Here is a 14,648-nt window from a genome sequence, read left to right on the forward strand (position 1 = left end):
AAGCCCGGCCTGGGCCGCCGGGCTCCTCTTCCAGCCCGGGCAGCGGCGCGGCCTCGGCGCAGCCCGGGGAACGGCCGGGCTCTGCGGGGCCGGGCTCGGCGGCCCGGGCGGGGGCAGCACCGCCCGCGGAGCCGCCGGCGGGCTGAGCCGGGCCCGCCCCGCGCCGCCCCTGACCGGGAAGCAGACGGGCGGCGGTTCCGCTGCGCGGCGGCGCGCCGTCCCCGGAGCCGTCCCGCCGCCCCGCGCAGCATGAGCCCGCCCTGAGATGGCGGCGCCGTGCCGGACGCGGACGCTGCAGGTGGTGGACACGGAGTTCAGCGCGGACGCGGTGGAGTGGTGCCCGGTGGAGGGCTGGCACAGCATCCTGGCCTGCGGCACCTACCATCTCCGACCGCCCGCCGCGGTGAGCCCGGCACCGCACCGGGGCTCGCTTCCACCCCCCGGCCGCCTCAGCCTCCGCGGCCGGGCTCGGCGGGTGTTTCCCACCCTTCGCGGGCCGCCTCAGCCGGGCCCGGTGGTCCCCTCGGCCACCTCAGCTACCTCAGCCGGACCCGGGGATGGTTTCCCGCCCTTCGCGGGCCACCTCAGCCGCCACGGGTCGCCTCAGCGACGCCTCGGATGCCGGCCGCCCTCCCGGCCGCCTCAGCCCCGCGCCCGGCCCTGGTCCTGTCAGTCCCCACGCTGCGGGGCCGTGCCTTGTCGCAGCTGGGTTGGTTTGAGGTAGCCGCAGCATGTGGGGCTGAGTGGGCGCCGCTGGTGAGCGTGGCTGGCTCTGAGGGAGCTGTGGCGGCTTTAATCCCTCGAGGGAGGGACTTGACAAGTGGGAGCCCTCTGCCCTGCTCCTGCTGGCCGCTCCTGGCGAGATCTTGGGTGGGGAGAGGTCTGGGGGAGGTAGAATCACTGCTAAGCCTACTCTTTTCTTTTAAATTTTTGATGTAGACTGACTCCCGAGGAAGCAATGGCGCCTGTGACCGGACTGGGCGCCTCTACCTGTATCACTACAACGAGGAGCAGCCTTACATCCCGCTGACCGAAATCCAGAGGATTGACACTGCCGCCATCCTGGACATCAAATGGTAATGCTGGCCTGTCGAGGCTTGGAGCTCACAGTAGCATGGTCTGCCCCTCTGGGGTCCTGTTTTGGCTGTTGGTATGGCAGCAACAGTAATATTTACTAACTAAACTGTCCCTGGCTTCTTGGAGGGAAGTATTCCCAGTTTGCTCCAGTGAGCAAAGGCTGCGCTCATTTCTGTTACGCTCTTCTGGTTATCTGCGAACTGCTGGTCAGTAACTGTGGACCTCTTGTTTATTTAATTATATATAGTAGATTTCCCCTATATATAATCCCCTCCATGCAGGTTTGTGGGAACTTGAGGAGCCTTAGATTTTCTTTGTGAGATTTTTTTGGTCAAGTACCTTCTCCTTTTGCATCCTGGAATAAAAGTTATGACTTTGCTCTCCTCCTTAAATACAAGAAAGATGGAAATTCAAGACTTGTCTAACTTGATCGTTTAGGTGCCACGTTCCCGTTGCAGAACATCCCATGGTTGGCATTGCAAACTCGACAGGTGCCGTGGAGTTTTGCCACCTGACTGGAAGCGAGGTAGGTGGCTGTAACACCTACTGCTGTTGAAGCTGTGTTTAACCCAGATTTCATACATATCTGGATTTATTAGCAGTGTTCAGAGACATGTAGGAAAGCTGTATGGTTTCCATGGCTTCCTCAGTATGCTTAGCTTTTTAAATGGTTCTCCTTTTGTCTTCTGGTGATGTTTCTTATAAATCCCACAAATTTGTTCATGGCACCAGAGAGACTGGCTGAGCTCTACCCACCTGCAGAGTGTGGGAGATGAGAGGCATGAGGGGAGCAGAAGCAAACCCTGGGAACTGTCACTTGAGAATAAGTATGGACTAGCTGGTAAACACAGCAGAAGATGCAAAGTTGTTAAAAACAGGGAAGACTTTTGGAGAGGGGTTTCTTTCCTTTGGTGAGAGAAGGGTGTATTCAATAGAACCATTCCCACAGAGCAAAGAAAGCAGAAGCCAGTCTTTAACGGAATTCAACAGTCAGGTCATCACTTTTTCTGCGCTTCATCACTCACTGAGAGGAAGCAAAGTTTAAGGGCGATTTGGTGGGAGATGGGTAGCAGGAGGTTGGGGATCCTGTGTATGCATATGTTTGCCCTTCAGCTAGTACTAAGCAATTGTACGTTTCTATGGGACGTTTCATTTCTTCTTTAGTGTGGGACCCTAATAAGCTCATCAGTCTCTGGAAAACGCCTGCCGTAGGAGTAAGCAGTACAAGTGTTGTTGTATACCTGCTGTCTTACCGGTCTTAACCCATTCCTTTTCTTTCCAGTAGAAGAACAGCTGCATGTTGGAGCCATGCTTCAGGGTCGATCTTGGTGCACAGCGTCTTGCTTTGTCTTTAGACTGGTCCACAGGACGAGAGCAATGGTGAGGATGGGAGATAACGGCTGGTATTGGAGGTCGTTGTGTGTGTGACAGCTTTCAGGCATAAGTTGAGGACTCTGATGGATGAACCTTTGGTGGCTTTTTGTGAAGTAGCTTAAGACTTTCTTGGTCCCAGCTGTCTCCCTGCACCTTTTCTAGAAGTTACTGTTTCCAGAGCAAGGGTGAAAAAGGAACAAGAACACGTACCGTGGCCACTGTAACAGAGACTAAACTGACAACAAATGCGAGGTTGTGCTATGGTGAATGGCGGCAGGTGAGCCAGGGACATGTCTTCTGTTGCCTTTGCTAAAAGGAAAGACCAGAATGGAATGCAGATGGACCCACTGGTTCCAACTCTGCTCCTAGAAATGAAATTTTTTTTTTTCAGCTCTTAGGCTGAAATTTTAGTGTGAAGTTCTGCTTACGAACTGCTAATAATAGCACGTGTAGGAAGTTTAAACATAGGTTAGTGAGAAACGGGAGAGAATTGGTTTGGAAGTGGCTCCTTTCTCTCTCAAATGCTCATACATTTGATTTAAGAAATGGCATCACTGCATGAAATAACATGAATTAGCTGTACCTTGAAAGAGATATGGTATGTTTTCTGTAAGTTAAGTGCAAAACAGAGAGTGGAGCCTTTGGTGTGAGGCTGGAAACTGAGGGGATCAGGCAGTTGTGTGCTTAATGCTGTAGGGCAAATATTTAGTAGCTTTTGCTAATTAAAGCTGTTTCTGTGCATGCTGTTTAATGAATAAGCAGAATTCCTGGTTCTTCTTTCTTCTTCCGTACATTCCTTCTTCCTCCTGTCTCTGCCCTTCAAGATAAATGATCATTGCCATGATGAAGTGTCCCTTTAAAGCCTGTCACTGTTGTCACTTGAGAGACAAATAACCCTTTCTAGAAGCTGAATGTGCAGCCTTCACACCTCTGTAGGAAGGGGGTGACCCCATATCTCTTGCGTGGAAATTTGGGAGATTCAGTACAGTTTAGTAACTAGTGTACAGTGTAGAAATGGAAAGAAGCCCTGAGCCACCAAATCAGTACCTACAATTGCAGGTAACCAAACAGAAGGTACCTAGTTCATGTCAGGGAATGTCAGAAAATCTGTGCACTGTGAGCTGCAAAACTTTTGCCAGTGCTCCAAGTACATTGTGTCCAGAAATGGCAACTGTGCTGTGCCGCAGGAAGAGAGCAGGAAAGGTCAGGATCAGCCAGCACTTCAGATGTCTGTGATAGCAGGGAAATAAAACATTTCTTCATACTCCAGAAGAAGGAAGAGACTCTGAGAGGTCCTTGTCAGTCTCACTTGGAGGAAAAAAAATCCCTCTTCGCATGGAATTTGTTTATTGATGTAATATCAAGCATGTGAGAAGTCAAGTTATGCATCTAGGAGAAAGAAAGACCCAAGGCTGGTTGGGTCTCACGTGTGTGTGAGTGGTTTGCTCCCCCTGTGAGATTAGGGAATGGGGATCATTGGTGTAGGTGATTTTAAGGTGGGATGGGCTGAAGCTGAGAAGAACTGTATTAAATGTGTGTGTTCCTTCCACTGTACTACCAGTTTCTATCAATGTTTAGTTGAATCAAACATGTATAGTATTATGTTACATTATCTGTCTATACTTTGGCTGCTATTTTTTACTCTAACAACTTCTTAGGACACGAGTTTCAGTAATTTCTAATGTTTTCTCTGTATTCCACTGTAGTGGATGTCCTTTGAGAGTGATCAGCAGCGATTCAGACGGGAAGCTGAATCTTTTCTCCATAGATGAATCTGCTCCTTCTGTGCATGTCCTGAACCAGTGGGAAGCTCACAAATTTGAGGCCTGGATTGCTGCTTTTAATTACTGGGACACCGATATTGTGTATTCAGGTCTGTAAGGGCTGGGAATCTGATTTGGGGGTGTTGGGGAAGGGGCACCTTGTTTAGGGATGTGTGTTCCTTGGGATTTTACTTTCCAGGGTAGGGTACGCTGCTTGCATCACACCTCTTGAAAGAGTTGGGGCCTCTGCTAGGGGTAAAAGGTTTCTTGATTGCGGGAAGTGGTTGGAGTTGATTAGGAGAAGCTGTGCCTTTTAAGCTGTACTTTGGCTGGCTATTGGCAAAAAAGATGGTAATCTCTTGCGGTGTGCAAAAGAGAGCCAGAGAGCTTCTAGAGTCCAGTCTTTTTATCTTCTAATTTTTTTTTTGCTTAGCAAAGTGAGGGTATTGTTAATGCATGTCTCTTCTGTGGTGACGAGTCCTGTGAGCCTCAGATGATGTTTGGTATGTCCGTTAAATGCTATGAGATCCTAGGGCTGAAAAGCATCAGCTCGGTGTTAACTGCGTTGCCTCTGTGCCCTGCGCTGGTCATTTGGATGGTGTTCAGGGTAACAATGTTTTGTCTTTGTGCAGGAGGAGACGACAGCCTGCTGAAGGGCTGGGACACCAGGTGCAGTCCAGAGACTCCTCTCTTCACCAGCAGGAGGTAAGCAAGCCGTGTCTGCAGCTGGACCCTACAGCTGTCGTGGATGAAGGTAGGGTGCTACTGTGTCCCTTCCCAAGCCACGGAATTCAGAGATGGGCAGCGACAGTGGAGTCCTGCTTCTGCCTCCCTTGGGAAATGGAGACATCTGTTAGGTTGTTTCGTCAGGACAACGTCAGGTTGAAACTTTCTTCTCCATGTCCTTCAACATAATAAACCAACTGCTCGCTTCCACACATGAAGATGGTGGTAGCTTCTTCCTAAAAGAAGGATCCTGATTTACACTTTTATTTTAGGGATTTTTGTGTGTGTTAAATTTGGATATCTTATTATGGAACATTTTTTAGAAAATATTTTTTTCTCCACTGTTCACTCATTTGAAGTAATCTCTTTTTTCTGGTGGCATAACCTCTTTTACAATATGATTAAAACAATATACACAGCTCTCCAGTGAAATTTTATATGTAACCTTAAAATACATTGGGGATTATTGCTATGGAAATATTAATGTTGGGAGTAAAGTCTCCTGGGAATGGAGTTGTTTTGCTGAAATTCCTACGGGCTCTGAACAGTGGTTTATGGTGCAAATATTACTAGAAAATATTTGTGCTGAGAGACTTTGTGAGTAGAAGTTTGCCCTGGAAAGGCTGTTGGACTGTGTAGATGGAACTCTGCTTGTGTGTTTCACTGGACTGAAATTTGAGTTTACCTTACTCTCCTTTCCTGAGACACCTTGATGCAGTAAGGTAGACGCAAAATCCTTGAAATTCAAGGAAGAATCCTTTCTCAAATCGTACATTGCTGTCTCTTCCCTCTGCTGTATGTTCCTCTTTTGCAGGCACTCAATGGGTGTGTGCAGCATTCAGTGCAGTCCCCACCGGGAGAATCTTCTGGCTACTGGCAGGTAAATCCCTTCTAGCTGCTCTTCACTAGTGTGACCAGCCTCCTGTTATTTTGAACGCACTACTGCTGCTCAAGGCGTGGTCTCTTCAGACGTTCAGTGTGGTGAAGAGCATGCGATCTTTCCTAATTTTCTTCTGTACTCATTGCACTGAATCAGCTTTGCTGCTTGTCTGCGTATTTATTTGTGATATGTCTCCAGCTACGACGAGCACGTGCTGTTGTGGGACACCAGGAACATGAAGCAGCCGCTGGCAGACACCCACGTTGAAGGTGGAGTTTGGAGGTTGAAGTGGCACCCAACCTGTGATTTTGTGCTGTTAGCAGCCTGCATGCAGAGTGGATTCAAAATCCTTGACTGCCGCGGAAGCATGGGTGAGCGTTCAGCGGAAGAGAGGTGCTCTTGCGCTGCTCTGCTGCTCTCCTTTCCTGCCTCCAGGTTAATGGGGGAACTCCAGCTCTGAGCTTGCTGGAAAGATCTAGATGTTGTTAATAGCCATAGACTTTTATTCCAACCTGAGGTAACTCTTCCAGCTTTCGCAGACCTATCCTCACTGTTGGCCTGATGGGTTTTGCAAAGGCACTGTCATTATTCATGTCTAAATCTCTCGTAACTTCTTTTCATGGGAAGAAAGCCTGTTTGTTTTGGTGTGAAGGCATTACCTGTTGATGTGACCATTCCGGTTTGTATTCATCTTGATGGTTCAAAGAGATTCTTCCCAGTGTCAGGTGGTGCTTTACTGTCAGCAGAAGTTACTGACCTGCTGCTGAATTGGTTATTGCCTCAGAAAGGAAGTGCTGTGCAGTCTGGTTAATCTAGAATAACATGAATAAGCCCTCCATGTGAATCAGAAGGTATTTACATGATTAAAAGCTGTTTGCATGTACATTACAAATACAACCTTGCATAAAATGGTTGCCGTCCTGGGTTTCTCCAAGCCTTGGGCAGATCCACAGCTTGTGAAATGAGGATAACATTTCTGCTGTATAGGGAAGGGAGGAACGTGATGTCCATTTAGTATCAGAGTCAAATGCTGAAAGCTCCTGGGAAGAACACATCTGCAATTAATTAATAACCAGAATCTGGTCTGGCAATCTCACCAGTTGTATTTATGACTCAGTGGCGATCACTGTGTGATCTGTCTTGTCTTTCTTGAGCCTTTTTAGGTATTTTGAATAATGATGCACATTAACGCACGTTAAATCTTCTCCTGTCTGCTTACTGAACCAGGGAAAATCAAGGCTAATGAGAGGTGGCTGAAAAATTGTCAGGAGAGGCCGTACCTCATTTCTCCTAGAATGCTTAACCCTGTTGTGAAGAAGGCAATAACCAGAGACCTCTTCCCGTAGGACACAGCCAATGCCAGAACGGCTTGTGAGCGGTCTGCAACAAACCATTTCACAACCTGATTTCTGCTCATTTCTTTTTTTTTTTTTCTTTTTTAAGCGGAAAATATGGAGGAATGTATCATCCTGTCATCCTACGTCTTGCACAATTCCTTGGCCTATGGGGCTGACTGGTCAAGGCTGTGTCCGAGGGATTCCTTGACTGCAACACAGGACTCTGCTGCTGCGCGCCAGTCTTTGGAGGAGCTTGTGGGAAGATCAGAGGAAGGAGACGAGAGACTGAATTTGCAGGTCCAAAACCTGAAGATAATTTATGAGTCTCCTACAGCTACTTTTGATGTCATATTGGATGAGGAGAGTGAAGGCCCTGCCTTGCCGCTCAAAGCAGAGGGGGGTCCTAAGCTGTCTGGGGATCCTGACCTGGTGAGGGGCCCTGATTTAAAGGGGAGTTTAGATTTGGCTGGGGGTCCTGACCGAGGGGGAGATCCCGAGTCAGCCAGCGGTTCTGACTCGGGAGCTAAGAGGCCCAGTGGAATGGGCCTGGACAGAAGCGGTGATTCAGCCAGGTCTCTAGACAGCCCGAAAGAAATGAGCATTGTAGCAACTTGTTCTTTCTATGACAATATCCTCCATGTCTGGAAGTGGGAGATGAGCCTGGTGACCCCTTCAGAGACGCCAAGTACTAGATCTCTGTCTGAAAGAACAGTTGAAAATTTGCATTGACCAGTCCCAAGGGAGAGGGGTAGGAAAACTCCGGTACTGAGAGCGACATCTGAGCTTATGCCCTGTCTAATTTCTGTTGGGCTTTTCCAGTTTTATTGTTGAGTTTGTGAGTCTTTTAAGGCTGATACTGATGGAATTACTGGTGTTTTATTTTCAGCACTGAGGAAAGCCTTTGCTTGGAGGCGTGTGGTCAAGCACAGACACGTTTGTTTAGTTTTCCCCTAATGTACTAGTTCAAAGTAGGACAGCCTTCCTCTCAAAGGCTGCTTGTTTGTACCTTATATTTGAATCCCTTCAAGGCTGGTTTGCATTTGTACGATTGATCTCTTAAGCCCGTTCCCCTCCTTCCATCACAAACCAAACTTGTCTGCGCTGCTACGTGTAGACAAACACACAGCATGTGGTCAGAGGTTTCTCCGACTGTCTCAGAAAAGCCCATGAGTAGAGGCTTAGCTGGGTGTGTAGCTTGCTGTGTGTAAACTAGTATGTACCTTGAGAAGACAGCCCAGATACTGAGTGCAATGTGCTTATAGTGATCTTTAGTAGAGAGAAGTTCTTTTTTAGAAGGAAATCCAGACTGACCGCTATGACAGCCAGCAGTTCAGTGACGGGAAGCTTTGTTCTGAGCAGGGCCTTTCTTGGAAGGATCCTGGTGTATGTAGCTGCACAGCCTAATTTTACATCAGGCTCATCAACTGGTTGCAGTCTCACTTTATCACTCTCCAAGCGAAGCACAACCTGGTTTAGCAGAAATTGTGTAGCGAGCCCCGCTATGTTTTAGTGCCACACTTAACCAACCCCCCATGGCCTCTTGGTATCAAACTCCTGTTTTCTGCTCTCCACAGCGAGACATGCATTTAGGTCCAAAGTCAAGATCTTTTGTAAAGGTGAACAGCTTTAAGATCAAAACCTCCAAAAAGTATAAGCAGTGTTTCCTGACATCTTTTAAGTTCAAAATAAGTAAGTACAGAAACCAAAATCTTAACAACATTGCCCTACCTACCTCCAGGAATGGCTGCAGAATTTCTCATGGTTGCTCCATTAGCTTTCTTTTTTCACTGTGAAATATCAGCAAAACACCGTTTCTAGAACACTTTCTCTATTATCTTCCTAGAAACAAAAAACCAGCTTAAACTAGGTAAGTAGCTTGTAGCTTGCATGGTTTCTCTTTGAGGGTCCTAAAGAATTAGTTGCCTGGAGGGAAAGAAACACCAGCAACAGGTATCTATCTGTAACAGTGCTGCATCTAAAACAAGGTACAGCAGATAAGAATTTTACTGCTTTGAAACTCCTTTTTCAAGGGTGAATGTGTATTTTAGAAAACATTCTTGAGCACTGTTACATGAAGATTCATATTAGTATTGTGAACAAGAGCTTTTGTTAAAAAAATAAACCACCCTATTTTTGGATGTTTCTAAAATAAAACGAATATAAGTGATTTATCTTTCTTGGTTGTTTTGATTGTAAAAAGTCCTTCACAGTTAGTCCTTGTGAAGGCCTTCCGCCTTGTCCTGGGATGGCTCCATCTCTTTGAGGGCATTTGGCAGTGGTGTTGAATGTTCTTTGGGAGTCAGAGCAGACAATCCAGTTTCCTCACGCCTCAGCGAGAACACCGAGGGTGTATCCCTGTAGCGACATGGGTTTTGACTATGACTCTGTCTTAAAAGGTTGTAATGCTTTTTTTATTGCCATGTGAGATTAAGAGGAAACAGTCTGAGGCTAGTGAAGCTGGAGCGGTGTCACAGAACGCGACCCGATTGAGGCACTTGATTTATGCGCGATGCTAGTCCTCGCTTTGCCCTGAGAAATGAGGAGTCCCCTATTATCATCTGCCTTCACGTAGGGAAGGTAAAAGGCAAGCGACTTGTTCAAGACCAAGCTGGTACTGGCGTCAAAGGGATCTCCTGCTCTCCAGCCTTGCGTTCGCCTGTCCTCTGCCCCCCAACCAACTGCACACAGTTGTCCTTTCTGGAAAGCGTGAGGTGGAGCCCAAGAAAGTGCCGCCTCTGAGGGGAAGGGGCGAAGCCCCACCTCTGCCCGCAGCAACAGCATCCAGAGCTGAAGGCAGAGAACCACTGCTCGCGTATAACCATTATTCTGATGAGCTGAAAGTAAGTGAAAAATGCAGGTCGGGCTTAATTAATTAGAGAAACTGTGCCTTCCCTCACCCCCACTACGGATGTGATTCTTGTGCCCTCTGTGCCAGCGTGCCAACAACAACTCCTTCGTTTACGGTTATTTGGGGCTGCAGCACTCAAGCAGAAGCCAGTGCAGCACCCCCTCCCCGCCACCACAGCCCTATCCAGCCCCCAAAACAGTATTTTTTTTAACACCATTTTAAGGACGCATCCGTCAGTCTTCATTACAGACTGGATGCTCGCAGAAAACACAGGAAACGTGCTTCCTTTCTCCAAAAGTGAACATTTTCATTGCAGTTCTCTAATTCTTAAGCTTTGCAGTACTTTGTATTTAGAAAACCTCACGGAAACCCTCAGGTACCTCTTGGGAGGGCTACGCTCTCCAGACACAGAACTGTCGCACAGAATTATTTTCTCAAAAACTACAGCGCTTGTGTTGTTGTGTTATTTCCAACGACTTAAAACATTTGGAATTTAGCAGTTTCTGCTTTAAACAGTTGCACACAACTGTCTATGTAAGTGTCACTTGTATCCATTTGATATGATGAACAGCAAGACACTGTGTCGTGGTTTAACCCCAGCCGGCAGCTAAGCACCACGCAGCCGCTCGCTCACTGCCCCCCCCACCCCTGGGATGGGGGAGAGAATCAGGAAAAAAAACCTCATGAGTTGAGATAAAGACAGTTTAATAGGATGGAAAGTAATGAAAAACAATGATAATGATAATAATAATATGACAATAGCAATACTAAAATAATTAAACTATACAAAGCAAGTGGTGCACAATGCAATTGCTCACCACTCGTTGACTGATGCCCAGTTAGTTCCCGAGCCGCGATGCCCCCTCCCAGCCAGCTCCCCCAGTTTATATACTGGGCATGATGTCATATGGTATGGAATAGCTCTTCGGCCAGTTTGGGTCAGCTGTCCTGGCTGTGTGCCCTCCCAGCTTCTTGTGCACCCCCAGCCTTCTTGCTGGCTGGGCATGAGAAGCTGAAAAATCCTTGACTTAGTATAAACACTACTTAGCAACAACTAAAAACATCAGTGTGTTATCAACATTATTTTCCTACTCAATCCAAAACACAGCACTATACCAGCTACTAGGAAGAAAATTAACTCTGTCCTAGCCAAAACCAGGACACACTGCTCCTCTAGGAATGTATGTCTTGAAACATGGTTCAAATTTAAACAGTTATCTTGTAACTTTAAGGAGCTGCACTAAGGAACAGACATTAAATGTACCTATTAACTGTATCTTCATTTACTCTAAAAGAAAGAGTAGTTTTAAGGCTTGGGAAAGTCTGGAAAAATTGTGGCATTCCACATAAGCTCCAGTGCTTTCCTCAGAGAGAGGGAGTTTAGGGTACGGACTTGGTTTTGGCTGTTGGAGGCCTCACTCCCGGGTTAGTGGGACACTTCACTGGGGCTGGGGGTAAATCCATCCAAGCGTTCCCTCTTTGGCTGCAACTGCCGCTCGGCGCGAGTGGCGGCAGCGCTCTGACTGGGGTTCGGCTTGCAGCGGCCTGCTCTCCGCAGTCGGGAAACTCCGGACTCTCCCAAGGAGATAAGACATGCCCTCCTTTGTTCCCAGAAGACAGGAATTCCTTCCCAGAAGGAAGGAATGATGTTTCAGCAACCCGGAGAGAAACTGCCTCCTGCTAATTGTCAGCGCCTGGTCGATCTGCTCTTGCCTGAGAGCAGGACACCCGCACGCTTACACAACACAACTATACGCACGGCACATGACATAAGTAACACTCTCCTTAGTCACAGATGGGAAATTAACTGCCAGTTTCCCCTCAGCAATTTAAATCAGACATTGCAGAAAGACAAAGTGGAAGGATTTGCTTTTAATAGCCAGTGACAGAAACTGTCCCGTAGTTGCTGGTGCAGGTCGCCATCTCACACAACGGCGATGCTCTTCCCAGCGCACCGGAGGTGGCGCAGCGGCCCCGGGAGCCCCGCTGCTTGCTCCCTACCGCACGTAGTTCTTGGGGAAGAGCTGGAAGAGCTTGCCCTCCTGCGTCGGCTCAAAGCCGTACTTCTCCAGGTTGTTGGGGTCAAAAGTGCCTTCCTTCACGTCCTTCTCGATGTGGGGAGCCACCACCTCGGTGAAGAGCTGCTTGGCCGTCATAGGCGGCTCGGAGCCCTCGGGGGCGCGGTACGAGACGTAGGGCTTGAGCTTGAAGCCCTCCAGGTCGGGGACGATGAACTGAGGCACCATCTCCTTGATGAGGATGAACTTCTTGTTGGAAGTGAGCACGCCCAGCTTCTTGGCCCCTCGGCCCTTGTTGTAGCTCCGGGGGCCGCGCTTGCTGGTGAACGGGGACATGCGGTCGGCGCCCCGCACCAGCCCGCGGGCCAGCTCGGTCAGCAGCCCCATGCCGGGCACCTGCGGCCTCCTGAAGGCTCAGCGAAGCCGGGGCCGCGGCCCCCCCACGCAGCGGCAGCGACCTCACGGAGCTCCCCTCACCTCGGCGCGCTGCGACCTCCGCACACAGCAACACCGCCCGCTCCCATTGGCCGAAGCGCGCCAGCCAGTCCGCAGGGTCTATCATAACCCGCGAAGGGCGCGGGCCATTCGGCGCGGGGGGGTGGAGACTTGTCCGCCAATCAGCAGCGAGGAGCCCGAGGCGTGGGCGGGGCCTGCCGCTCCCCCTCAGCGGGCGGCAGCGGCGGCGGCGGCGGCGGGTGGGGTCTTCTTTCCGCGACCTTCGCCCCCGGCCCGCGGGGGTGACCTTTGACCCCGACCTGGGTGGCGGCGGCGGCGGCGGCGGCGGCAGCAGCAGGAGGTGAGGGGGCCCGGCCCGGCCCGGCCGGTTCCGGCGCGGGGTGCCCGGGGCTCGGTGGGGAGCGGCGGCGGGGGGCTGCAGGCTTGTGCAGCAGCTCGGGAGGCGCCGGTGCCCTGTGGCCCGGGAGGGAGGTTGTTTTATTAACGCCCGTGTTCCGTGATTTATTTTAACGGGAGGAGGGAAGCGGAGCCGGGCAGGGGCCGAGGGCTCGGCCCGCTGGGGTGGCAGCAGAGGAGGGGCGGCCCGGGGCTGGCCTGGGGTCTGTCCTGGGGTCTGTCCTGACGCGCTGCGGCTTGTTTCTGTCAGGCATTTCCCCCGGAAAATAAGTGTCGGTCAGTGTCCCCGCGTCAGTACGTGACGTGTAGTTGAAAACCGGTGTTCTCATTTTCCTTAAACAACGCGTAACCCAGAGACCGCTCTGTTTGTGCCACTGGGATGTGGGCACTGGGGGGGGGGGGGGGGCTCCCTCGCCCCCGTGGGTGTTTTCAGCATTTAAGCTCCCGTGTCTGTGGGGAGGTTTCGTTAAGAGAGAGCAGAGACGCAGCCGCGCTCTTGGGCGTCTGAGTGAAGTCCTGCCGTGCCGCTTCCCAGAGGACTTCAGTAGCTCTTGTTACTGGTAGTTCTGCTTTTCCTCGAAGACTTGCTGGTTTTGGTTGCTCAACACAGAGAAAAAGGGACAGTGAAGTAAAAAAAAAGTTGTTCCACTTGAGTTGTCTTGTTCTGCCAAACTGGCAGAGCAGTTCTGGTACGCTTTGCGCTGCGGAGTTAAAAAGACCTTGGATTAGAGAGTGTGGTCATCTCTTAACGTGGTCTTCTCTTTTTTTGTTTTTGCTCCTGGTGTACCTCCAGACATGGATGAAGAAGGCAACAGCACCAGCCTTGAGGTACAATATGCTTTGCTATTATTTTTGGACATATTTATTTCCCTATTAGTATTTCCAGAAGCTGAAAGCTACTATACCTAATTTGATAACATTTTGGGTGATGTCTTTAGGTGCAGTGCTTTACTTTGAAAGAACCTTTCCTGATAAGAGTTTTATCCTTCCAAAAATTTCAAGATTGGTCCCATTTTTTTGTGTGTATATGTTTTTATTATTATTTTTTTAATTTTTTTTTTTACTGCAACCCATTCACACTCTACTTCATATTCTAAGCTGTTAGCAGAATGATACAATTTAAGTATCTTTTGCTTCAACAGTACGTTTTTAGCCTAAAGACAGAAGAATTGCAGAATTCTCTGGCAGCTAGCTCTTCTTGCATTTGTTCTTTATCATAAATATGAAACCCATAGTCCAACAAGGCACGTGGTGCTTTTCACAATAATGAAGGACAAGGCCCGTGATAGGAAATAGTTCTTCTCGGAACTAAAAAATACATACAACCGACTCGTACACAGTTAAAAAATGTTTTGTGAAAATCCAGTATCTGTAGTCAAAACGTAGGCACGTGGACCTGTGTGCTTACGAGCTACAGGGAAATCTGATGTTTTGCGCAATCCTAATTTTAAGGCCTTGGTTTCGGCGCTGATAAGCGTTTTCAGCCCCTCCCTAGATGGGTTATGTCTCACTGTTTGCCTTTGATTGCAATGTGAAGTTTTTAAACTCTCAGCAGAGCTGCTTGTTCTGTGCTTGGTACTCTGGATGAGTGTGAGCATTATTTATGTAGCTGTATATTTTTGTTAATTACTTTTAATTCCCATTTTCTTAATGAAATTTCAACATCATTGGAAAAAGCATACAAATGCTATTTCTGCTAATACATACTCTCAGCATATCATTGCTCCATTTTCTAATGAAGTGAGGGTCTTTTCAGGGTTGTTCCACATGTGT

At 48.8% G+C, this 14,648-nt stretch overlaps 3 protein-coding genes across 4 annotated transcripts in view; 2 read left to right on the forward strand and 1 right to left on the reverse strand.

The window, feature by feature from the left end:
* Window positions 1-253: 253 nt before the first annotated feature.
* Window positions 254-9,324, forward strand: DPH7 (diphthamide biosynthesis 7). The gene is made up of 9 exons (XM_050907850.1): window positions 254-403; window positions 940-1,076; window positions 1,516-1,603; window positions 2,363-2,457; window positions 4,158-4,324; window positions 4,847-4,919; window positions 5,755-5,820; window positions 6,019-6,191; window positions 7,264-9,324. The coding sequence occupies exons 1-9, from the start codon at window positions 266-268 to the stop codon at window positions 7,884-7,886; spliced, it is 1,560 nt and encodes a 519-aa protein (XP_050763807.1). The 5' UTR covers window positions 254-265; the 3' UTR covers window positions 7,887-9,324.
* Window positions 9,325-10,693: 1,369 nt separating this feature from the next.
* On the reverse strand, window positions 10,694-12,463 carry MRPL41 (mitochondrial ribosomal protein L41). The gene has a single exon (XM_050907963.1). The coding sequence runs from the start codon at window positions 12,408-12,410 to the stop codon at window positions 12,003-12,005; it is 408 nt and encodes a 135-aa protein (XP_050763920.1). The 5' UTR covers window positions 12,411-12,463; the 3' UTR covers window positions 10,694-12,002.
* A 311-nt stretch (window positions 12,464-12,774) lies between these two features.
* The window catches only part of PNPLA7 (patatin like phospholipase domain containing 7), a 130,184-nt gene continuing 128,310 nt past the window's right edge, over window positions 12,775-14,648 (forward strand). For both annotated transcript variants that reach the window (XM_050907912.1, XM_050907913.1), the window contains exons 1-2: window positions 12,775-12,819; window positions 13,669-13,703. In XM_050907912.1, coding sequence (XP_050763869.1) covers window positions 13,671-13,703 — 33 coding nt within the window. In that variant the 5' untranslated portion in view covers window positions 12,775-12,819; window positions 13,669-13,670. The remainder of the gene's footprint in view (window positions 12,820-13,668; window positions 13,704-14,648) is intronic.

The sequence above is a fragment of the Gymnogyps californianus genome, chromosome 18 (genome assembly GCF_018139145.2).
Source record: "Gymnogyps californianus isolate 813 chromosome 18, ASM1813914v2, whole genome shotgun sequence".
Classification (NCBI taxonomy): domain Eukaryota; kingdom Metazoa; phylum Chordata; class Aves; order Accipitriformes; family Cathartidae; genus Gymnogyps; species Gymnogyps californianus.

Bases quoted from the DNA above. Each gene is read 5' to 3' on its own strand.
- MRPL41 (XM_050907963.1), bottom strand. From the start codon at position 12,410: ATGGGGCTGCTGACCGAGCTGGCCCGCGGGCTGGTGCGGGGCGCCGAC.
- DPH7 (XM_050907850.1), top strand. From the start codon at position 266: ATGGCGGCGCCGTGCCGGACGCGGACGCTGCAGGTGGTGGACACGGAG. The intron at 2,458-4,157 runs GTGAGGATGGGA...ATTCCACTGTAG, and splicing joins TCCACAGGACGAGAGCAATG to TGGATGTCCTTTGAGAGTGA. The intron at 4,325-4,846 runs GTCTGTAAGGGC...GTCTTTGTGCAG, and splicing joins CACCGATATTGTGTATTCAG to GAGGAGACGACAGCCTGCTG.